Raw genomic sequence first — 24,508 nt, 5'->3', positions numbered from 1 at the left:
TAGTAAGGAATCCATTTGTCAAAAAATATTTCCTGAATCTTTTTTGTTGTCTGTATTGTTGCAGGAATACTTGCCCACAGATATTCTAAAATAAATTACCAAAATAATTGAAACTGGCCTGATTATATTGTTATTTTAATAAATAAAATATGCAGAATTTTGAAATATTGTGGACAGAATTTTGAATTTTTTGGCATGGAATTCCCCCAGGAGTAATCTGCTACAGGCTGAAGGGCAATTAAAATTTTGCCTACATAGCCATAAATACTTGGTATGGTGTGGCCTGTAGCCCTGTTGAAAACATATTAGAATTCAAATAAATATTCTCCTTTTTCCTCCTAGATATTGTTTTAATTCAGTGTACAATCTTAAACACAAACATTTAATCTATTTTTCTAAGAAGACTCCAACTATTCCTCGGTTGTAATCCCTGATTAACTCTTAGACTAAAGAGCATGCATTGAATTCTACCATAATAAATGGATAAACTGGTCCTATATTTCAGAGTACTACGGAAGGAGAATGTGGTTTATGGTTTGGTTTTTTTCACATGTCCATGAAAGAATAATCATTATGATTGATTACTAAAAATTGTAATGAAACTGTTGTCATTTATGGAAGGTATGAATTGTAAATAGCTAACCAACTGTCATGTGGTTAATTGGTTAAAACTTGAGGGAAAATCAGTACAACTTTTTGCTTTAATCTGAATGACTAATAGATGTTGTGCATTTTAGATGCCGTTTGGTTATCCTAAAGAGGTAGCACATAGATTATTATTATTATTATTATTATAATTATTACTATTATTACAGTAAAGAATTTTTGTAGAATAGTAATTTAGCTGAGAGGAATAGGGGCTAAACTGCTGCATTAAACCTCAGCCCCATGTTAGGGAGATGCACTTACCACGCCAGCAAGAGCACCTGCAAGGCACTGCGCCTCACACAAGGTTGATGCTTTCAGGAGTGGCAAGAAAGCATGGCTGCTGTGTCTCCCTTGAGGAGTGTGTAACGTCTTCTCCCTCTGCCCCTAGCTAATACCACTGGCTGGTGTGGAATAGGTTGGCCATGGCCTGATTCTTCATATAGAAGTTGTCATCGATAGAGTAAACAGTCTTTGCCCTCTCTAAGAGGTTGGATGCAACTGAGCCTTCAGATTCTGATCCTGCAATTGGATCTTCTTATTTTTATTTTTTTGCGTCAGCACAGAGCCATATTCAACCCCTTGCGGGATTGGGGCCCTAGGTTGGTTTTCCCTAGTAACCAAGTATTATGGTAAAATTGTGCATGAGACTAATAAAATCAGTAAACTTTGGCAATAATATGCATTTGGGAAGACAAACTACAATTTGTATAGAGAGTATAACTGAATGAACTATTCTTTAAACCTAGAATCAGGCAGCTTTAAATGTACTACAGACTTTCACCAGAAATAGTTGGTTATGATGGGGTTTTCCATCCTTTCTTGAAATATAGGAGAACCTCAGAGTTATGAACACCTCTGGAATGGAGGTTGTTTGTAACTCTGAACAAAATGTTATGGTTGTTCTTTCAAAAGTTTGCAACTGAACATTGACTTAATAGAGCTTTGAACTTTACTATGTAGAAGAAAAATGTTGTTTTACCTTTATTTTTTAGTAGTTTAGGTTTAACACAGTACTGTGCTGTATTTTCTTTTCTTTTCTTTTTTTTATCTTATCTCTGCTGCTGCCTGATTGCATATTTCTGGTTCCAAATGAGGTGTGTGGTTACTGGTCAGTTTGTAACTCTGGTGTTCATAACTCTGAGGTTCTACTGTAGGGCATTGGCTTAGGGTTGCATCTGAACAACTCCATGTGTAGACAAGCTCTTTCTTGTGAGGAACAGAGGTAAATCCCTTCAGCAGAGGCAGCTGTGAGGGAATTGGCTAGGATTAGTTAAAGTGACCCAGGTGTTATACGGTAGAGAAGAATGTTCCCTCCCTCCTCTAATTGGTATATCACCACACTTGCATCTACTACAAAGAGTTTAGCATTCTTCAGAACCGTGGAGAGATATGGTTAATTACTAACAAAAGAGAGGGAATCTGAGTAAATAATTTTTGTTATATTACAAAGCTGTTTGTTTTATGGCTGATAGTAAAAGGCCAAAAGCACATTTAAAGTGAGGATTTTTTTGTGCAGGGTTTTTGGCTGATGTAGATTTGATCATGATATTACTTCTACGGCTGCCAACCAACTGCTTGCAATTCACATTATGAGTATTTAAATATTTGTGTTATGCAGTGCCATTGCTCTGTCACAGTCAGTGCTGAGTATTATTAGCCTATCACATTCCAACATTTAGCAGCACAAAAAATAAGAAAAAAGAATATAAAGCTTCTGGTTGCACAGCTTGTTGGCTGAGCAGTGGCCATTGATCTGCCTGTAATAACTTTCAAGAGTGGTCCGAATGTGATGCTTCCAAGTGGTACCTAGTCTTGTGAGGTACCACCCATCCTTAGCATCAGGAAGTCTTGGCTGTGCCTGCCCTGGGTCAGCTCCCCATCTTCACTGGCCACGGGCAACACACAAGCGCTCTCCTCTAGACCTCGCAGGCCCCACTGTCCCTCTGCAGGTCAGCTGTTGGTATACTCCAACCCTCAAGCCCTCTGAGAGGCTCTCTGGAGTGCAACTGCTTCCAAAGGAACAGTCCACCCCAGCTTACCAGTTCCACCTCAGATCCACTTAACACACAGCACTTACACTTGATTTCACTGTAAACTTACCTAAGTTCATTGAACAAAGTATAGAGATTCAAGCGGTAGCAAGTAGAAGTATTGGAAACAAACAAACCTAACAGGTGGTCTAGAGCCTAGCATTAATTAACAAGATATTCTCATGTGTAACCAAGTATCGCTGATCCAAAATCCTTGCAGTGCTTTATAGCAGATAGGCTGTGACCCTTCTTCCATGAGTAAGGCGTGCTGTCAGTTGCCTCCTAGGTGAAGGTGTTTCTTTGAACTTCAAGATGTACCACACCAATCCTTTGGGTTCATTAACAGGGCACCTTCCTACTATTTGTTTGGTCCGGTAGATCAGTCGTTCTCAACGAGGTGTACTGGCAGAGGTCTTCCAGGTGATACATCATCTTATCTACATATTTGCTTAATTTTATAAGTTATATAAAAAGCACTAGTGAAGTCAGTAGAAACTAAAATTTCATACAATGACTTGTTTATATTGCTCTATATACCATACACCGAAAAGTAAGTACAATATTTATATTCCAATTTTATTTTATAATTATATGGTAAAAATGAGAAAGTAAGCAATTTTTCAGTGAGTGTGTGCTGTGACCTTCTGTGTTTTTCTGTCTGATTTTGTAAGCAAGTAATTTTTAAGTGAGGTGAAACTTGGAGTATACAAGACATATCAGACTTCTGAAAGGGATACAGTAGCCTGGAAAGGTTGAGACCCTCTGTTGTAGATTTCCTCTCCTGTAAATTTTGTAATCTCTGAATTTGCACCTGGATCAGTTTGCAAATTAGCATACACTGTGAGACATACAATACACAAATGGCCAGAAAGGGAGATGTTGTAGTCATGTCGGCCCCAGGATATTGGAGAAACAAGGTGGTTGTGGTAATATCTTTTATTGGACTAACTATAAGTGTCAGTTACTTCCTGCCTGACAGGAACATTTCCAAGGTATGTCACCTCTCGGTGACCCGCCTTAACTCTAAGATCTTAAGAGCATAATTTTCAGTATAGATACCCAACTCTTTAAGGATTATCTATATGTACATCTCACAATGATTGTGTCAACCAGTGAGCAACTGATTCTTGGTAGAGACCTCACAGGCCACCTTTGATGAACTATTATTCAGATATCCAACCCAGGGGATCCCTCTAAAATCCTGTGTAATCCCTGTTTCCTCTGCCAGTTGGCACCAAGAGGTACCTGGGTCATACCTCAGTATGACACAGATAGGCTAAGAATAGAGAAGGGAATATAGGCTTCAGTGATCTTATTTGAAATCTCCTCTGTCTAGTCAGCTCCACAGTATGAAGTTTGGGGAAGGGGGGTTGGCTAGCCTTTCCTGTAGTTAGTCAATAGTGCATAGGATGGCTCACCAGCAGGCTTTTGGGGCTTGATGGTTCAGTAGTCTACAGGTGTTTTCTCTTTTGCCCCATGCTAATAGAAGTGTGTGTACACACACTGTCTCTTCATGGTCTCTGTTATGTGCTCAGATATATAAAACAAATGCATGTCCTGGTAAAAGTAGTAATTGTGCGCTTTTGCATAAATTCAGTCGTTAATGTTTTCAAACTGTATGGGAAAGACATATCTGAAGGACAGACCAAGCCCTAAAACTTTAATAAGATGAACGAAGAAAATGAAATACTTCTAAGGAGGGAAGTAAAAAAAATTGTTGTGAACAGGCAAGCAGCAAAGAGCTGGACAGGTAGTTACAAAGAATTTGCATGTTCCAACTAGCATTTCTCTAGGCGATCAGATATGTTTATCTGAAATAGATCTTCAAGAATTCTTGTGTGAGAATGCATAGCTGTGTGGTGGAACCTGTGTGTTCAGAGGACAGGAGGGTATTTTCTCATAATGTGTAGCTTAAAGATTTTATTAAAGCTAATGTAAAAAAAATTATATCATACATAGGTTGAGAAAAGAGTGTCTGTACATCTGGCGATAGTGCTTAGATTAAAAACAAACTTTGTATTTGTGGATAAAGTCATATGATACATAGAGTACATAATCTGCAAAAACCAAATTTAGGGGAATAGATTTTGTTATACCAATAAAATAAAAACCAGCAGGATCTTATTAAAGGGGAAAAGGCAAAATGCCACATTTATTGTGAATACAGAAAGAATCATAGTAAGCAGTTAGTTATAGCTATAACATTCCATTCAATTTCATATTTATTCACACATTCATTCATACACACACACACACAGGTTCTGCAAGGTTGTTATCATAGTTACCAGCCTTAGAGTTGCTCATGCCAAGCCACTGGCCAGGTGGCCTGGACATGAGGAGGGAGCAGGGCCTTGTCAGATGCTCATCTGATGCTCCTGGAAGTTGGTTTGCAGAATCAGACCCCAAAGTTCTCACTTTCTAGAGTCCATTTTTATAGGAATTTCTTCCTATGCCAGTCTATGGGAATTGCTTCATCATGCTGTTGCTGAATAAATCAGCAGATGTCACATTCCTGACGGCTCCTTGCTGCCAGATGTTATCTTGTTCTTTGGTTCTCCCATTCTTGAGGCTGTTGGGTGGATTCCAGTCTGCCCTCCGGGGGTCCTCTGGTTATTTCCACTTGACGCCTTCTTCAGCCAATGGACACTGGATTCTTAGGCTGGCACCTCCCTGATCATTCGGTTATTATCCACACCAAGCATCCATCCACATACATCCTCTATCTCTATTTTAATCACAATTGTTAATACAACAAAAGGGTGGGGCATCTCTGGGTGCTGTTTCTTTGTTACAGAGTATTGCTTTGAGTCTCTCTCTGTGTGAGTAGTTGTTGTTACAAAGAATTGCTTTGAGAACAGACTCTGTCTTAGAATGTACTAACACAATTAGCAGCTTGCAAGTTTCACACATAGAGGGAGAGAAAAGTACCAAAAACCAAGAGACCTCTTAAAGAGTAATAATACCCTGGAATTTAAACTATGGGGAATCAAACTCAATTTGTGATTTTAATACAGAACTTCTTTAATATGATCCAACAATTTAACAATACAGTTTAGATATTAGAATCCGAATACTCGGGTGCATCACTCATGATTGGAAGAGGCCCTGGAGGTTTTTCGCCTTCCTCTGTAGCATGGGGCACGGGTCACTTGCTGGAGGATTCTCTGCTCATTGTCTTTAAACCACAATTTGAGGACTTCAATAGCTCAGACATAGGTGAGAGGTTTTTCGCAGGAGTGGGTGGGTGAGATTCTGTGGCCTGTGTTGTGCGGGAGGTCAGACTAGATGATCATAATGGTCCCTTCTGACCTTAATATCTATGAATGTATGAAAAGTTGTACAGAGATTTGGTTGTGGAAAGCAAAATATAACAATGAGTGGAGATGGTCCCTCAGTAATTGAGAATTAGGTAGGTTATCCATTTAGAAAATACAATCCATGAGGAAAGTATTTCAGTTACTTTCCTGACTGTGCTTCTCATTGGTACTCCAGCTCATCCCTCCTGGTATTGCTGTTTTCGGGGATGTGTTCTATAACACTTTCAGAGCTTTCCCAAGTTAAGTCAAGGAGATCTTGGCCAAATCATAATACTGTTACTCACACTGGGCTGAATTGGTATCTTGCAGTCCAGCGTGAGGAAGGGGCAGTACATACCACCACTGCCCAAGCAGCAGGGTGGGCACTGAGAGTCACAATTTGGTTCCTGCTTCCCCCTTGCTCCATGAGAAGTAAGGTATGCCCATCCCTTTCCTGTCACAGCTTACTCTCTTTTTGCTGGCTTGCTCCTGGCTGACGCATTGGAAGAACTGAGCCAAGGCCATTGCCATTCTCTGCCAACATGCAGTAGCATCCCACTAGAAGGTGTCTGCCTTTTCTCCCTCCCTGTTTTGCAGCTGGCAATGTGAGTAGCTCATGCCCCCACTCCTGAGCAGGTGTACAGCCAGGCTCATAGTTAAGACTAATGAGCAGCACAAGACGTGCCAATGAATTCACGGAATTGAAAAGTACAGCTAACTATGAGTAAGGGTGTCGGTATCTGACCTTGTCAGAGCTGGAATAGCGAAGAAAGACAAATCTTTGTTGATGTTAACCTTGCCTAAGAAAACAAGTTTAAAAGGACGTGAATTGTATTAAACAATGCCTAGTGTGCTAGTAGGCACTGAAGACTCTGCAATGACAGCACAGCTGCCATGAATCAATATAATACAGTTCAGCTGGAGCATCCTGTTGTGATTATGCATTAGTATAAATATTAAAATATTTGTCTCTCATTCTGAAGTTGGGGACATACTGAATTGTATAGTGGTACAGCCGTTATCAGAACCATCAGATGATCACTGTCTACTTGAAATGTATTTGTATTATTCGTATTGCGGTAGTGACTAGGACCCCATTGTGCTAGGCACTGTATAAACATGGAACAGAAAATCAGTCCCTGCCCCAAGGAGTTTACATTCTGCTCAATTAAAAAAATGGAGAATCATGTACTGCACCTGCCTCAGTTTCTCTGCCAGTTTTTAATTTTTTAAAAAAATTTTAATCACATTTTCCTGTTTGGATTTTTAAAAAACTTCTTTTCCCTCTTGATCTGTGAAGTGTCCATACAAATTGAGGGGACAATCCTATGAAGACTTACAAGAATCTCTGCTCACCTTAGAGCTACGAGGTTCACTTGATGTAGGTCCTGATCCTCCAAAGTCTTAACTGGCTAGTCAAGAGAGATAATCTGAGATTGTCTCTTTTGTGGATTTGACAGCACTTTGTGTATGGACAAAATAAACTAAAAATTAGTGGATTTTTTTTCTCTCATCTTTCAGTTACAGAACTCGTAGGAGTTTGTTGTAACTTCAGTACTTTTTTTAAAAAATCAGTCTACGTAACTTTAAGATGACTTTTATATTTTGCCTTTCATGGGATCTGATCCAAAGCCTATTGAAGTCAATGGGAGACTTCAGACCCAAAATGCAGGAGTGAATGTGGAACAAATAACTGGATTTACATTCACTTTTTTCTCCTGCTGAGCTTGTTGGCTTCTGGCTTTTTGGCGCTACAGGGTAGGGATGTGCCATGTTCAGAGGTAAATGCCTGCAGTATTCTCGCTCTTCCCAAACTTACCAACTTCAAGCATTCAAAAATCACAAGAATAACAAGGAGTCCTTGTGGCACCTTAGAAACTAACAAATGTATTTGGGCATAAGCTTTCGTCTCTAAGGTGTCACAAGGACTCCTCGCTATTTTTGCTGATACAGACTAACACGGCTACCCCTCTGAAAAAAAAAATCACTCTTAAAAATCAGTATTTTTAAAAAATAAATGTAGGGTTTTTTTATTTACCTTTTAGTATCTGAGCCTCTAAAGGTGCATTTAGGTCACATTTTTAAGCTTTTTCTCTGCCATTATGAAGGCCACAAACTTTTTTAAGAAAAAGCTGATTCACATCTAATTACAGGACTCCAGCAGCAGCTAGGGCTTTAAGAAATACACCAAATAGTGAGATTAGCAACATTGCTTCCACCCCACCCACTCCTTTTTCAGGACCCCTCTGTATTGGATTTTTTCCAGACCCCAGTTTATACCTTCTCCCTGAATGACTAGTGCCAGGGGGGCCTTACTGCTGACAGAGAGAGGCTAAGTGGGTCTCTCATCAAAATGTATTAGAATAACTTCTAGCTTAGGGAAAGAAGTCCCTGCAGAAAAATGAAAGCTGCTCTTTCACTTGGGAAGCTAATCACACTCCCTCTGCATCTGCAGCACTTAATTCCTTAACAGTCTTGGCAGCCATGAGACCAGACTCAGAAATAATCAAATGCAGGTTTTCCACTCGGTAGCTCAGAGCACTAACCGGAATGCAGGAAGAACCAGCCCCAGGCTTTGTCTTTTTGAAACAAGAGCTCTGATGGTATCTGCCAGCACACCTCCAGCCCGAGCAATACAGCAACATTCCAGAAGCTGAAGGATGGGGTGATATTTAACAAGTGGGCAACTACAAAAGACATATCACTTGCCCTGGAACAAAAGAAGTATTAAAACATCCTCTGAATTCAGATAGGTTGTTGGGGGGAAATCTCATGGTTGTTTTTCATTCTTCCAAAAATCTGTTTCTGAAACACCTGCTAATATTCTGTGAACGACAGACCTTCAATATGGTCATTTACATACTGATAGGAATCTTTAGGGAAAGTTCAATAAAATGGCCCTGTTTGATAAAAAAGCAGATTAGTTCTATCTCACTGTGCAAGTAGCACAGATCAATCAGAAATGTAAATTTATGTTGTTTGGATTAGCTAATTATAAATAAAGAAACGAATAGAATTACTATTGTCCAATAGGCATCACAATGGTTGCTATTATAGACCATCCCAAATCAATATTGAAGAGTTTATGGATAATTGAGTAGAGGGGGGAAGTGGTGGTCCTGTTTGCTTTTGGTTGAGAGGATCAGATTCTTATTATTGCATCACGGTAAATCTGAAGTTTACACCACTGACTTCAATTTATGATTGGGAAACTGAGATCAGAATCTGGTCCAGATAGCTGAACATTGGTCTAAGACTTCTTTATTTGGACCCCAGCAGTCATCCAAGCCATGTCTTTTTTAAATTACAAAAATATATATTTCTAACCTCCCCTTGCCTTATAGAATAAACTCAATAATGTCAGCACTGAAAGTTGACTTAAAAAGATTGTTTGTTTAACTTGGTAACCTAGCAAGCTTGTTTTGTTTTGTTTAACGTTTGAATTGCTAACTTCAGTTGTTTTCACAGGACGCACCTTTCCAACACATCCTTATTTCTCAGCACAACTGGGAGCTGGGCAGCTGTCACTCTACAATATTCTGAAGGCCTATTCTCTTCTGGACCCAGAAGTAGGGTATTGCCAGGGCCTGAGTTTTGTAGCAGGAGTTCTGCTGCTTCATATGACTGAAGAAGATGCTTTTAAGATGTTGAAGTTTCTTATGTTTGACATGGGCCTAAGGAAACAGTATCGTCCCGACATGACTATTTTACAGGTATTTGTTTTTATGCCTCTGTAAAAAGGATGCTGCTAATAATAGCAATATAATTTGTTAGTGATGTGATTGTCAGATTCTGCTTTTTGACTCCACTGCAGAAACACTAAAGAGAAGGGGCACTATAAAGAAGATTAGATCTTAAAGAGATTTATGTTTCAGTTTAAGAGAGGTCATTGGGAAATTATGAAAAACACACACAACTCTGTGTTTAAGACTAATTTACATTCAGTAGCCCTTGTATGGAAGTGTGTCTTCAGATAGCCCTGCATAGCTGGCTATTGTAGGGAGAAAATACAGGGAACCCTGAAAGAGGGAGCATCACCTCTGCCAGCTTAGGGGTGAGAGGGATGGTTAATGTGGCCAATCATGAAGTGCTACCCATTGAGTCACTGAAAAGGCTTCAGATTAGTTTCTTATAAGTGTGTTTGAACATGAATTGGTAGATATGTTTCACTCCTTCTTTCTCATGAGAAAGAGTAGCATGGGCTTTGTTCTTATAACTTCCAGTTAGTCTGTTATTCTTAGTCAGTTCTTCATTTCTTTTTCTCTTCTTTGCAGATCCAGATGTATCAACTTTCCAGACTTCTTCACGATTACCACAGAGATCTCTACAATCACTTGGAGGAGCATGAGATTGGCCCTAGTCTCTATGCTGCCCCCTGGTTTCTGACCATGTTTGCCTCTCAGTTTCCCCTGGGATTTGTTGCCAGAGTATTCGGTAACTCTTCATAAAAATACCTTTCTGGTCTTCTTGAAACTGTGTTTGCATTGCTACAGGATCCAGCTTGTTTCATACACCTAAGACAATATTTATCCTATTTTTGATGAATAGTCACTTCCACAGATGTATTGTGTAGTGACAAAAGTCAGCTTATAGGAAGTGAAGGTGTGGAGGTTATAGCAAAATGCTGTTCAGAGACGGTAGAAGGTTGGAACTGACAGTCTTGTCTCTCTACATTTTCCAAAGTATGCATCCAATGAAGTGAGCTGTAGCTCACAAAAGCTTATGCTCAAATAAATTGGTTAGTCTCTAAGGTGCCACAAGTACTCCTTTTCTTTTTGCGAATACAGACTAACACGGCTGTTACTCTGAAACCTGTCACCTCTATTGTTAACTTTTTTCTCTTTGGATTTCCTCATTCTTCTAATTTCAGCTGAGTCCTATAATCCTTCCCAATTACTGAGCCTTCCTATGTTCATTAAGTTGGAAATCCCATTTCTGCAATGTCCTAGGCTTCCCCTTCACAAAGGAATGCTGGCATTGCTGCAGTGAGTCTATATCAGTATTGTTCTATGCTGTATAATACTGCTAACTTTAGCCTGTTTTGCTCCTGAAGTATTCAGTATGGATCTAATCTTTTCCTTTAACATCTGGTCGGACACTTTCTGAGATTTTACACCGTTCCACTTGCCTGACTCCAGACCCATCATTGCCCATTCTCTTGCAGGCATTACATCTGTTCTTGATGTAACTATTCCTTATATATTTTCAAGGTTCACCAGTATTCCATAGGCACTAATCCTCTCATATCTTATTTCTGGTGTCCCTTTGATATAATAGTAGCTGTTAGATTTTTGTCCATCTTCAATTCCTATAATATAGCTTGCATAAATTAACTCATAGAGCCTGTTCCCTCTCATCCCCTCTTGCTGACATCACAGAGTACTGCGTGCAACTGGTGGGTAGGTCTCTCTGTCTTTCTTTTTACACCTTAGGGCAAGCCTACGCTACCATGTTACATCGGTGCTGCAGCACGTCTGGTGAAGATGCACTGTGCCGATGGGAGAGTGCTTTCCCATCAGCATAATTATTCCACCTCTGCAAGAGGCGGAAGTTATGTCAACAGAAGAGCATCTCCCGACAACATCGCATGGTGTGGACACTGCTTTAAGTCCATGTAACTTATGTCATTCAGGGGGGTGTTGTTTTCACGCCCCTGAGTGACGTAAGTTACATCAAATTAAGCGATAGTGTAGATCAGCCCTCGGCTGTTGACTTTCTGTACGTTGCTTCCACCCTGACTTCAACAGGTAGATCATTCTGAATTCTGGATCAATCTCTTTGATCCTTTTTATTAGAACTTGTGGTCCATCTCTTTCATCAGTATTTTCTCCATCCAATATCTCAGAATGAATATGGGGCTAGATATTCTAGGGGCTATATGCCTAAAATTTTATAATTATGTGAATAAGACCAGTGTCGTCACACAGTGGTCTAGGAATACAATACAATACACACTCTAGAGGGGCACAAAACCAGGCAATTGGTGTCCCATGACTAAATCACTCATAAATGGGTGACTCAACTAACTATACATACATATTGAAATAAAAAGTGTGTGTTTCAGTTCAGTTCCAGTTTCCCTGAATCATTTCTCCCAAAGGGTCACCTTCTCTCTCTCCTCTCCTCTCCTCTTCTCCACCCCCGCCACGCCCAGGAAAGAGGTTTTAACTCTCCACCACCCGTGGAAACTCCAAAAAGGAAGAACTGAGTTGGTGCATCCACAACTGCTCTGACCAGTCCCCTCCCCAGGGAATGCCACCCACTTTTGGAGCTTTGTGGGCGTGCTCTATGCTCTACACAGAGAGAAGATTGTGGACACCTGCCTCACTAAGAATAAATACACTGGCCAAAAGTTAATAAGACACAACAAGAATGACTCATTTCAACCAGATTAGTTGCTTGCTTAGGGCAGTGGTTCTCAATCAAGGGTACACGTACCCCTGGCGTGCATGAACTCATCTAGATATTTGCCTAGTTTTACAGCAGGCTACATAAAAAGCACTAGCGAAGTCAGTGCAAACTAAAATTTCATACAATGACTTGTTTATACTGCTATATATACTGTACACTGAAATGGAAGTACAATATTTATATTCAAGGTGACTTATTTTGTAATTATATGGTGAAAATGAGAAAGTAAGCAATTTTTCAGTAAGAGTGTGCTATGACGCCTCTGTATTTTTCTGTCTGATTTTGTAAGCAAGTAGTTTTTAAGTGAGGTGAAACTTGGGGTATACAAGACAGATCAGACTCCTGAAAGGGGTACAGTAGTCTGGAAAAGTTGAGAGCCACTGGCTTAGGCAATAGGCAGGAGCTGATGCATGTAAGAGCCAAGGAGAGAGGCTAGTACAGTGGTGCCATATATCCTGGAAATACGTTAGCTTCACAGTACAGAGAAACACATCGAGAGAAACATATAATCAAGCATTGTTTTCAGAGCATAGGAATTGTCATAAAGACAGTGGTCCACATACTTCAGTATGCTTGCATCCAAGATTGTCTGGACCTGCTGCTTCTGAAAGTGGTACAAAAAACCTTTCAGTCACAGTTCTGGAACAACTTCTCCACAGAGAAAGTTTCTTCCTAAATAACATTTAGTTAGTTAGAGATTGGGTGATGCCCGAAGAATAACCCTTGCTATTCTAACTCTGGCTATTAAGTAAAATTTTCAAAAGCACCTAAATCCCAACGTGATTTAGGCTGTTGTGTCACTTTTTTGAAAATTGTTACCCATTGTCTGCATCCATGTAAATGTCCAGTTCTTTAAAAAAAATCCTATTAAGAACTTGGCCTCAATAATATCATGTGGCAATGAGTTCTACAGGCTAACTATGTGTTACGTGAATAGGTATTTATTTCCCTTTATCAGTTTTAAATTTTCTGCTTTTCTATTTCATTAAATGTCCCTGTGATCTTTTCTTATGAGAATGAGCACATTTGCCAGTCTACCTTCTCTATGCCCTTCATCATTTCATATATCTTTAGCATGTCCTCTCATTTGTCTCCTCTCTAAGATAAACATTCCCAATCTTTTAAAGCTTTCTTTATATGGAAGTTGTTTCCGTGCCGCTAATCATTCTCATTTCCTATCTTGGAAAATAGATTTGAGTGATCAAGCACACAAGGTGCAATGATTTACTGATGCATTAAAATGACCACTCTCCTAACCTTTTTAATCAGTCTCTTTTTCAAAACAAAAGCAAATAATAAATATTTATTTCAAGGAGAATAGTCCTGTTCCTATTTAAGTCAATGCAAAATATGGCATTGGAAGATACCATGGTGCTAAGGATGGAATAGATTACATAGATAAAATCTATATTTACTGCCTTTTTTGATGCACAGCTAGTTATGGTGAGCACAGCACCCAATCAAGGAACAAGGTTGTGTTCTAAACAGGTTAGCCTCACAATAATCAATGTCTAACTGACAATAATTCTGTTTAGGAATGGAATGAAAATGAAAGTGTCATGCACTGAGTTTATAATCAACATTCCTCTTTTCAATCATCCGTGATTAATTGTGTTATCAATTATCACGTGTCAGTATGATCGTTTGTGAACTGCTTGACTGCAGATACACAAAAGACACATGCTTTTAGTTTATGCCCAACCTAATATATTTGCGACTCCTCAATATATAGATTTGCATATCATGTGTTTTGCTTTTAATTTGCCACTGAAAGATTATAGAGCTTTAAAAAGCAAAGAATTTATAATGGAATAAAAGGTGAGATAACTAAATGACTTCTGTGGAACGAGGGCCTTGTCACAGCAGAGGAGCATGCAAGACTAAAACCACCTCCTACAAGTCATTGTTGTTTCCCAGAAGCACAAGTCCAGTGTTGAAAGTCTCACAATATTTGGTGGCTTTCTTAAAGCAGCAACTCTTGGAAGCATATGATTAGGTGAGAATCTTAAACTGACTCCTTTTTAAAATGAAAGTTTCTCACCCTCAGTTGTGCCAAAGGCTCAGAAATCTGAAGAAAGATAGAAACCTCAAACTTCTTTTTTAATTGTCATGATTTTAAGCCAATCTTATGATTTCTGAATGGTTGGAATTGTCAATACTGCACATAGTGCTGGGAACTAGGTAATTCCTACACAGCTGGTCACTCAGTTTTGCACAACCTGACAGGTTTTGGTTTTATCACTCATTTATTAGATTCCTAGGGAGGAAGAAAAAAAAAGTTGAATTCTAGTGGCTCAAATGCAGACTAATGAGGCAAACTGATTTACCTGCCAACTTTTGACTGTGCAGCCCATTCAATGGAAATCTACTTACCCTACAGGAACTGGAGTTCTTTGAGAGGTGTTGTCCATATGCACTTTCCATTATTGGTGCATTCGCTTGAATCTGGAATCTTTGGCCAGGAGTACCCAGACTGTGTGCGTGCACCCTGAGTTCTCATGCTCTGAATCGAGGGCATATAAGAGCAGAGTGCACCAGTGCTCCTCAATTTCCTCTCAACTGCAGCATCTCATGGAGAAGGACTCTAGAGGTGAGGGGTGGTGGGTAAGTTGTGGAATGTGCATGTAGACAACACATCTCAAAGAACTCCTGTTACTGTACAGGTAAGTAACTTCCCATTCTCCTTCACGTGGTTGTCCGTATGCACATTCCACGATTGCTTATTCCCAGGTAGTAACCTCAGAGTCTCCGCTTTTACCACTTCATACTAAAAACTGTTAAAAATATCAAAACCATTAACGACTCAGTAGAAATTAGCTGGCAGTCACACAGACTGCAAGCTCCCTCTCAAAGCCAGAGGCACTGAGAAGCACTGATGCACTCTGCCCTTATATGCCCTTGATGCAGAGCATGAGGATTCTCAGGGTGCATGCACAGTGACTGGTCCTGCTGGGTAAAGACCAGGATGCATGCCAGGATACTGCTGGCTAAAGACTCTGGACTGAAGTGCATGAGGCACATGTGCACCAATAGTAGATAGGACAATCTTTCGTTCCTTGACTCCTGCAACCCAGTTGCCATGTAACAATGTAGTATTTAAAGGTACAGTGCATTTAGACTACCTTAGATCCCACTTTCTTCTGAAGGCTATATTCCAGTGTATTAAAGCCATAGGTTATAAAGAAGTTCTGGAGTTACAAGGCTGTGTTATGCTAGAAAGTAGAAAACTGCCTTTTTCCTTTTTTCTCCATCTGTCCAAACTTTCAACACTTCAGAATAGAAGGTCATGTGAGGGTACTGCAAAACAAAGGTTCTCTAAAACCTCCTATTTACTTAGTGGTGGAGGAGACTTGGAAGAACAACATTTATTCTGTTCCAAGATTGTAGATAACTTGATTTTAAATCCTGATGTCTGCCGGTCATGCTGACGTTAATTTGGATGCCTACATTGCATTGTCGCTGGCTTGCAGCCCACTTACAGCAAGCCTTAGGGATGGATAAGCTCCTAAAATAAATGGGCCTTTGTTCACCGCTCACTATTTTATATATGAATGAGATATTTCAGAAGTATATAATCAATCCAACTTATACCTTAATACTGTATAGGTCACTTTGAGTTAATCTGCATGTTTTCTAGGGGCAGGTGTTGGGTCATGTAGATGTATTATTTTCTGCATAATTAGGTTCTGCTTTGTACTTCATCTTTCTTGATTCTTGCTTGGTGTTCTCTGTATTAATATTAAATACTGTAGATTCCCTTACAGAGCAATGTCCTGTATCTTTCAAGTTTCTCTAGACACATGAAGACAGTTGCTCACTTTCCATTATGTCTTTCAGAGCAGCCCTACCTCTTATAGAATGTACTGAATTGGAACTGGAGCTGTTTGCACTGTTTTTAGGATGAATGGGGTAGAAATATAAGATTTATTATCAGTTATTACATGTGCTTCATGCTCTGTCTGTCCCTCTGTGAGAGAGAGATGAACACAGGAAGGGAGTGAAATGAGTTATGACTTCAGGGTAAAGTCAAGGTACTGTAGTGGGAAACTTTCATTCTGATGCAAGCTTCAAAAGGGAGAATATTTGTACACAGAAATGTAGTCAGCCAGTGTTTTCCTATGTTCTTTGCTGCACTGGAGAGACTTGTGGTTTTGACATCAGCATTTTCCCTCATTGCTCAGTTTCTCTTTCTATTTGATCATGAAGTCCGAATGTGTTTGGCATCAGCCTATTACCATGTAAGTTATTGTGATGCTACCAGTTCAGCAGCATGACCTCACTTGCAGGTTCAAGTAGAAGGAAGAGAGATAGGAAGCCTTTGTATAAACACAGATATATTTGGTAATTAGGAAACCTGAACTGAAAACAAAAATCCACCTACCCCCCATATGGTTTCCCCCTGCCCTTAATAACTTTTCATAATATACTGAAAACTTCCTCCTGTATCAAAGTCCCTCTTTGAAACCCAGAGCAGATTTTGAGGTCTAGTAGCAAGAGAGTCTATGGAGGAAAAGAGCTTTTTGTATCTCCCCTGGCCAGTTGGATTGTGAGTGGTATCGTTGGCTGCTGCAGGGTAGCTCTCATGTATTTCCTGTCTCCATAAAGACCTGTGCTAGATTGTAGGCTGTTTGTAAAGGAAAAAGGAAGAGATGGAAAGGAAGTTATGCTGAAAGGTAGCTAGATACTGTGGCTGCACTGTGCTGAATGTGTACCAGGATGCTGTCTTTATGGGGCCACCTGCAGCATTAATACACAGCTCACATTAGTAAGATTTCAAGATACACTACAAATGTGATTAGTTATGTGGCTTGTTAGGATATTAATATGTTTATCAGATACTTATATTAAAAACAAATAAACCCAGATGCAGTTAGAAAACTGATTTCTTTAACTCAAGTCCCATACGCATTGTGTTATGTTTTCCTAATGCAGTTTAGCACTTCCCTTCAGTAGGTAAGAAATAGGGCTGAAGAAAGATTACACTCCGTTCTTATTATTAAAGTGTAGGTACTTACTGTTTTTATTAAAGTTCTTTAATTTATGATTCCATTCAAGCTCAGAACTGACAGCTGAAAATTAATAAATTCAGCTGCTTCCATTTACTTCTTCATAGAGTTCTCATGACCCCCCTCAAAAAACATAACACATACAAGAAGAGGTAACACTGTCCAATTTCACTGCATAGCCTAGCTCAGGGATCGTAAACCTTTCAGAAGTGGTGTGCTGAATCTTCATTTATTCACTCTAATTTAAGGTTTCACATGCCAGTAATACATTTTAACGTTTTTAGAAGGTCTCTTTCTATAAGTCTTTAATATATAACTAAACTATTGTTGTATGTAAAGTAAATAAGGTTTTTAAAATATTTAAGAAGCTTCATTTAAAATTAAATTAAAACACAGAGCCCCCCAGACCGGTGGCCAGGACCCGGGCAGTGTGAGTGCCACTGAAAATCAGCTCCCATGCCGCCTTGGGCATGTGTGCCATAGGTTGCCTACCCCTGGCCTAGCTTATACATAACTTAAATATGTACTGGATGTCTCGGGTGATAACTCACCAATCAGGGCAATTGATCTAGCTAGTGAAACACACAATTGACACTTAAATAATTGAATAATAATGGGTCCTGATGTATTGTGACAGGTTCCCCCCGGCATGCCACCTGGAACTGGGGTACCACTGAGCCCGTCTGACACATCAGCCTGGGCTCCCTTTACACTGTATTGTTGTGATAGGCCCTCAAGCCCCCTCCAGCACATGTATAGGTAGGGACACACCCAGCTGCAGCTACACACAGATGCTGAGATCAGCTCTTTATGGGAAGGCTCAGCTAAGGCACCTCCCAGTTCCTAAGGCATGCACTCAACTCTGGAGTGTAAACCCAAAATTATACTGTCTTGTGCTGCACAGGAAACTGTACAGCATAAGCTCATGAAATTCACCCCGTCCCTCAATGTGGAGAGGAATATATACTGCTTTCTGCCCCAAGTAATAACTCCCGCACACGCTGGTTTTAGACCAAACAAAAACAAGTTTATTAACTACAAAGGATAGATTCTAAGTGATTATAAGGATAGCAAACAGATCAAAGCAGATTACCTAGCAAATAAAACAAAAAAGCAAACTAAGCTTAATATTCTAAAGAAATTGGATATGAGTAGCAAATTCTCACCCTAAATGATTATTTAAGCTGGCTGGAGGCTCTTAAGGGCATGCTTCACTTGCTTGCAGCTTAAAACCCAGGTATTCCTTCCACAGGCTAGAATTCCCTCTAGCCTGTGTTCAGCCCTTCTCCCCCAGTTCAGTCCTTGTTTCTCAGGTGTTTCCAAGCATCTCCTCTGGGCGGGGATCAGTGAAGAACCACATGATGTCACTCCCCTGCCTTAAATAGCTTTTGCATGTGGCAGGAACCCTTTAATTCCAACTTTAGTTCCCATGGCTTTCAGTGAAAAAACACTGGTATTTCAAGATGGAGTCCAGTACCAGGTGACTTGGTCACATCTAGGGTCATAGCAGCAATGAGTCAGAGGCTGTTTATAGTGTCCTCAGGAAGGCTCCCTTCTGGGAGATTAGCATCTTCTAAGACCTATCCTCTTTCTAACGGCCCTGCCCAGCCAGCCATCTAGACTGATTGCCTTCTGCCTAGTGGGCGTTCCCCAGGTGTAAACACATTTGTAATAGGTGCATAGACAATATTCCTAACTTCAGATACCAAAATGATACATGCATACAAATAGGATAATCAGATTCAGTGAATTATAACCTTTTCAGTGATATCTTACATGATCTCTCTTGCATAAAATACATCATAGTTATGCCATAATCATATCATAATAATATTGCTATGAAGAATATGGGGCATAATGCCACATGTATATCTAATGCTTTAGAAAAAATCACAGCCCACTACACAACGCAGGCATGTGTGCACATGCGCACATTCACTCTCTCTTACATGAGGTTTTTTGTACACTATTTTTGCAGAACAGGAGAAGGAACTGCTTTACATAGCATTGCTCAGTTCATGCCCTTGAAGCATATGACTTAGCTAGCATAGCTGAAAATACAGTTCCTACATAAAATATATGAATATCTGATCCTTTCAAAAATCTCACACACTGTGTGTCTTATTGACTTCCTCTGATGCAGATTCCATGTATTAAAGAAATGTTTCTTTTTCAGTGTAAAACTTTTACAAAAGTTCTGTTTCCCCTTTCAATGTAAGGTACTGTTAAAAAAATTGTTTAACTATAAAACACAATTACAAAAATGCTTGATTGGTGAATATTTCTAGCCTCTTGATCTCTATAGTGTATGAAGTTGTTATCCTTTGGAAATTTTACTGTTGTATTATTCTTATCAAAAGATGTGCTTGTTTTATGTACTTTTGGTTTTTCTTTGTTTTCACAGATATGCTCTTTCTTCAGGGATCAGAGGTTATATTTAAAGTGGCTTTAAGCCTGTTGGGAAGTCACAAACCCTTGATTCTGCAACATGAGAACTTAGAAACCATAGTGGATTTTATTAAAAGCATTCTCCCAAACCTGGGCTTGGTACAGATGGAAAAGACCATTAATCAAGTATGAGACAATCTGAACATTTACCTATTATCAAGAGAAATAATGTTCTTATTAACAGAAGTTAGGAGTAGTAGTATTCTTTTGTAAAATCACAATGGAGAGAAGTGCTTGTGCTATTCCTAGTTGAGAATAGGTTACTAATTGTAGTTTGGAATACGTTAAAGAAGCTTTCGAACCGTGTTACTTATACAGTACCTGGGCATCCTTACATATTAGTTAGTCATCATAAATTACATTGTTAATTACATTTACAGTTCTGATTTTCACTAAGTGTATTTAATTGATTTTCATTTTGTTGGCAATAATACTGTATCCCACGTACAGTGCATTCTACAGGATAGGGAATAAGGTAGACTGAGTGTATACTAGGCTTATCCATTTCCAGAGAGTCTGATTCTCCACATCTAATTTCAGAAGAAAAAAATAGCTTTACAAGAGCCTTGTGCATGTTAACTTTTCTTACCCATGCCATAGACTTCTCTTTGTTGATTATGTCTGCTCTGCCAAGTTGTATGATACAAGTTTGTTAATAGACTCATAGACTATCAGAGTTGGAAGGGACCTCAGGAGGTCATCTTGTCCAACCCCCTGCTCAAAGCAGGCACAATCCCCATTTTTTTTTTTTTGCCCCTGATCCCTAAATGGCCCCCTCAAGGATTGAACTCACAACCCTGGGTTTAGCAGGCCAATGCTCAAACCACTGAGCAATCATAGCAAAATGCTGTGGAACAGCAAACTTGTCTTCCAGACAGAGGAGATGGGGTGGTGCAGTCTCCTGCATTCAGTCATAGTACTGGGAAGCATTGAGTGATCCCTCAAGATGGCAGTTATTCCACTGGGGCAGAAATGATGAAACACTACTGTGATAAGAGGTGGTTCTAACAGCTGCACAGTGTAATCTCATTTATCCCAATCTCTTCCCTGTCCCTCAGTGTGAGGAACATGCTATAGAGAGCATCTATCTCATGCTGGGGGACAAGGAAGGGATTGGGATAATGTGGCGGTCTGGATAATAGAGAAGAGACCCGCAGTCAGCATTGCAAAGAGGCGGACGAGACTCCGGCTGCAGAGGAAGCCACCTTGCTGCTGAATGTCTCCTGTGGCAGCCAGGGAAACCTCTGTAGCCTCGCTGTCACAGGAGTGAGGGAGCAGGGTCATGACAGCAGAGCTGCAGAGGTCTTCCTGCGCTTCTGCAGGGCCAGTGACACCTGTTCCCAGAAGGTGCCGGGGGGACGGTGGGGTGGCTGTGGTTCTGGTGGGATTGAGCAGAGACAACTCCCCCCAGCCTGGACTGCAAGGAGGAGGAGGTGGCCATCCCACTGCTGAATGGCTCCTGCCCCATCGCTTAGCCAAAATCCTGATTAGCTGAATAAAATCCGTGTCGCCCATGCTGTTTGGATAATCGGGAGTATACTGTATTTGTGGGTCTGTAAAGAACATGGATAACCCGTGTTTGTAGTGGTCTGCATAGAGACCCTATTATCCTGAAAATGACCTGGCTGTAACAACTGATTCACAGTGAGGGGAAATACAGATGGCAAGTATTGCTATTTTATTATCTGTATTACTGTAGCGCCTAGGAGCCTAATCATGGACCAGGACCTCTTTGTGCTAGGTGCTGTACAAACACAGAACAGAAATGTGGTGACTTGTTCCCCTTTCCTTTCCCCAAAACATGGTGAGGTTCACTCTGCCGTTGGAGCTGCATTTGCCTGTCCATAGATAGCCCTGGGGGGTGAGAAGTGAGCGTGGCCTTCAAACCAGAAGGATCCATGGTGAAATCACTACAACCCTGCAGAATGGCTTTCCATTTGCTGGCAGCAATGCTCATTTAAAACAAACAGGCTCATTAAACTAGCTAAGGATTTTTCCTGACACTTAATATCAGAGGAAGGTGGGCAAAATTGGAGGGGATTGGGGCTTAGGGGGGAAGGACATTAAAAGTGTTGGTACTCTCTGGAGGGGTAGATTATGTACAGTGCACAAAGGCCAGAGTACAGGGCTGTACAGAGAGACCTACGCCTAGGTGATTTGAGGGAAACTTCTAGGTCTGAGCAGAAGCGACAGGGTATTTTGCCCTGTGTTCAAACTGCTCTAGTTTCAGAGCAGGCAGGTAAAATGACCTGAGGACTGAACAGCTGCTCTCCTTTGATAAGGACTGCTGCTAGAGAGAGCAGCTCATTGATCGCAGCTTCTACAAGGCTACTAGGCAAATCCGTATCCTCCCACCTCCCGCAACTGTAGCCTGTGGCTTTCATGCCATAACTTGCCCTAAGTTGGTTAGCTTTTAAGTGAAATTTCTGATTTGCCTAACGTTCTGTCCTTTTGGAGTTGATGCTTTGGTTATGATAGCAGGGACTTCCCTCCCCTCTCTGAGTGCAAAGGAGTTTGGAAGACAGCGGTCATGACAAAACTAACAGTCTGGCTTGCAGAATGCATAGGCTGATTCTGAAACAACTGTGTGTTTTCTGCAGAATCTTTCATTTTCATAGAAAATGGAAATCCCATAAATGCACATGAAAAATAGGAAGAATAGTAAGAGGCCAATGAGGCTCCCTCAGGAGCTCTTTAATGACGTGAAAATCAAAAAGGAATCCTACAAAAAGTGGAAATGTGGACAGATTGCTACAGATGAGTACAAAAGATAGCAAAAGCATATAAGGACAAAATCAGAAAGGGTAAGACACAACATGAGTTATACCTTGCAAGGGACATAAAAAGCAATAAGAAGAGGTTCCATAAATACATTGGGAGCAAGGGAAAGCTGAAGGAAAGTGTAGATCCTCTACTTAGTGGGGAAGGAGAGCTAATGGATGCCATCAAGAAAGCTGAGGTGTTGAATTCCTATTTTGCTTCAGTCTTTACTAACAAAGTAAAATGTGACCAGATTCTTAACATAGTTAATGTTAACAACCAGGGGGAAGGAACACAAGCCAAAATAGGGAAAGAAAAGGTTAAAGAATATTTAGATAAGTTAGATTTATACATCTAACAGCAGAGCCTTATGAAATTCACCCTAGAGTACTTAACGAACTAGCTGATTCAATCTCAGAACCGTTAGCGATTATCTTCAAGATCTCATGGAGGATGGTCCCAGAGGACTGGAGAAGGGCAAACATAGTATCTGTTCTTTTTAAAAGGAAACAAAGAAGTGCCAGGGAATTATAGACCAGTCAACCAAACTTGGATACATGGAAAGATACTGGAACAAGTTATTAAACAATCAATTTGTAAACACCTAGAGGATAATAGGATAATACGTAATAGCCAACATGTATTTGTCAAGAAAAATTTATGCCAAACCAACCTCACATCCTTCTTTGACAGGGTTACTAGCCTAGTGGATCAGGAGGAAACTGTAGATATGATATACCTTGATTTTAGTAAGGCTTTGACACAGTCCCACATGACAGTCTCATAAGCAAACTAGGGGAAGTTGTCTAGATGAAATTACTGTAAGATGGATTGAAAGACCATATTCAAATAGTAGTTATCAGTGGTTTGCTGTCAAACTGGGAGGCTATATCTAGTGGGTCCAGCATAGATCTGGCCTTGGTCCGATACTATTCAATATTTTCGTTAATTACTTGAATAATGGAGTGGAGAGTATGCTTACAAAATTTGCAGATAACACCAAGCTGGGAGGGGTTGCAAGCACTTTGGAGGACAAGATTAGAATTCAAAATGACCTTGATAAATTGGAGAATTGGTCTGAAATCAACAAGATGAAATTCAATAAAGTACTACATGTAGGGAGGAAAAATCAAATGCACAACTACAAAATGGGGAATAACTGCCTGGGCAGCAGTACTGACGAAAAGGATCTGGGGGTTATAGTGGGTGACTATAGGGAGCCAGGGTGGCCTCCCTCCGAACCAGAGGATAAAGAGCCACCCTCTCAGCCTGAGTGGGCGGGGCCAGACCACGCTTACTCCAATCCCCGGAAGGTGAGGGGCGGAACAGGAAGTACAGAGGGCGGGGCCCTTTGCCCAGTGAGGGCAGCACCAGGGAGGGAGACAGACACAGGCAGCTGGCTGTTCTCTCCAGACCCTGCTGCCGAACCAGGAGAGGCCCTGGGCCAGGAGGAACCTGACCTGGAGGAAGGACTGAGGCGACCAGAACTGCCAGCCGCTGAGTACCCGGGGACCTAGAGGGGCCAGGCTGTAACCCGGGCCAGCATGAGCCTGACACAGAGAGAAAGCTGGAGCTGCCAGCAGCTGAATACCCGGACGAGCTGGGGGGACCGGAGAGGCCCGCTTGAGAGACCGGGTAGGAAATAGCCCAGGGGCAGAACTGCACAGTGTGGTGGGTGTATTTGGTCAGCGGGGCTGCTGACCCAGCGGCGGGACCCTCTCCTCCCGCCACTGTCAGGGCCCTGGGCTGGAACGCAGTGGAGTTGGGTGGGCCTGCGTTCCCCTACCCCCGCCAACCCGCCTCGGGTAGCAGAACTGTGCGCTACAAACCCGTGCCGGCGCTCCACTGCCCGAGGGGCGCGCTACAGACTCGTGCCAGCGCTCCCCTGCCTGAGGGGCGCGCTGCAGAC

General features: G+C 40.9%; 1 protein-coding gene across 5 annotated transcripts in view; it reads left to right on the top strand.

Moving 5' to 3' along the window:
* The window catches only part of TBC1D1 (TBC1 domain family member 1), a gene marked incomplete at its 3' end in the record, with an annotated part of 200,274 nt that overhangs the window by 166,761 nt on the left and 9,005 nt on the right, over positions 1-24,508 (top strand). For all 5 annotated transcript variants that reach the window (XM_084625705.1, XM_084625704.1, XM_084625708.1 and 2 more), the window contains 3 exons: positions 9,443-9,687; positions 10,249-10,408; positions 19,796-19,965. In XM_084625705.1, coding sequence (XP_084481831.1) covers positions 9,443-9,687; positions 10,249-10,408; positions 19,796-19,965 — 575 coding nt within the window. The remainder of the gene's footprint in view (positions 1-9,442; positions 9,688-10,248; positions 10,409-19,795; positions 19,966-24,508) is intronic.

The sequence above is a fragment of the Lepidochelys olivacea genome, assembly GCF_965140295.1.
Source record: "Lepidochelys olivacea isolate rLepOli2 genome assembly, chromosome: 4".
Lineage (NCBI taxonomy): Eukaryota > Metazoa > Chordata > Testudines > Cheloniidae > Lepidochelys > Lepidochelys olivacea.
This window is presented reverse-complemented; position numbering and strand designations above follow the sequence as displayed.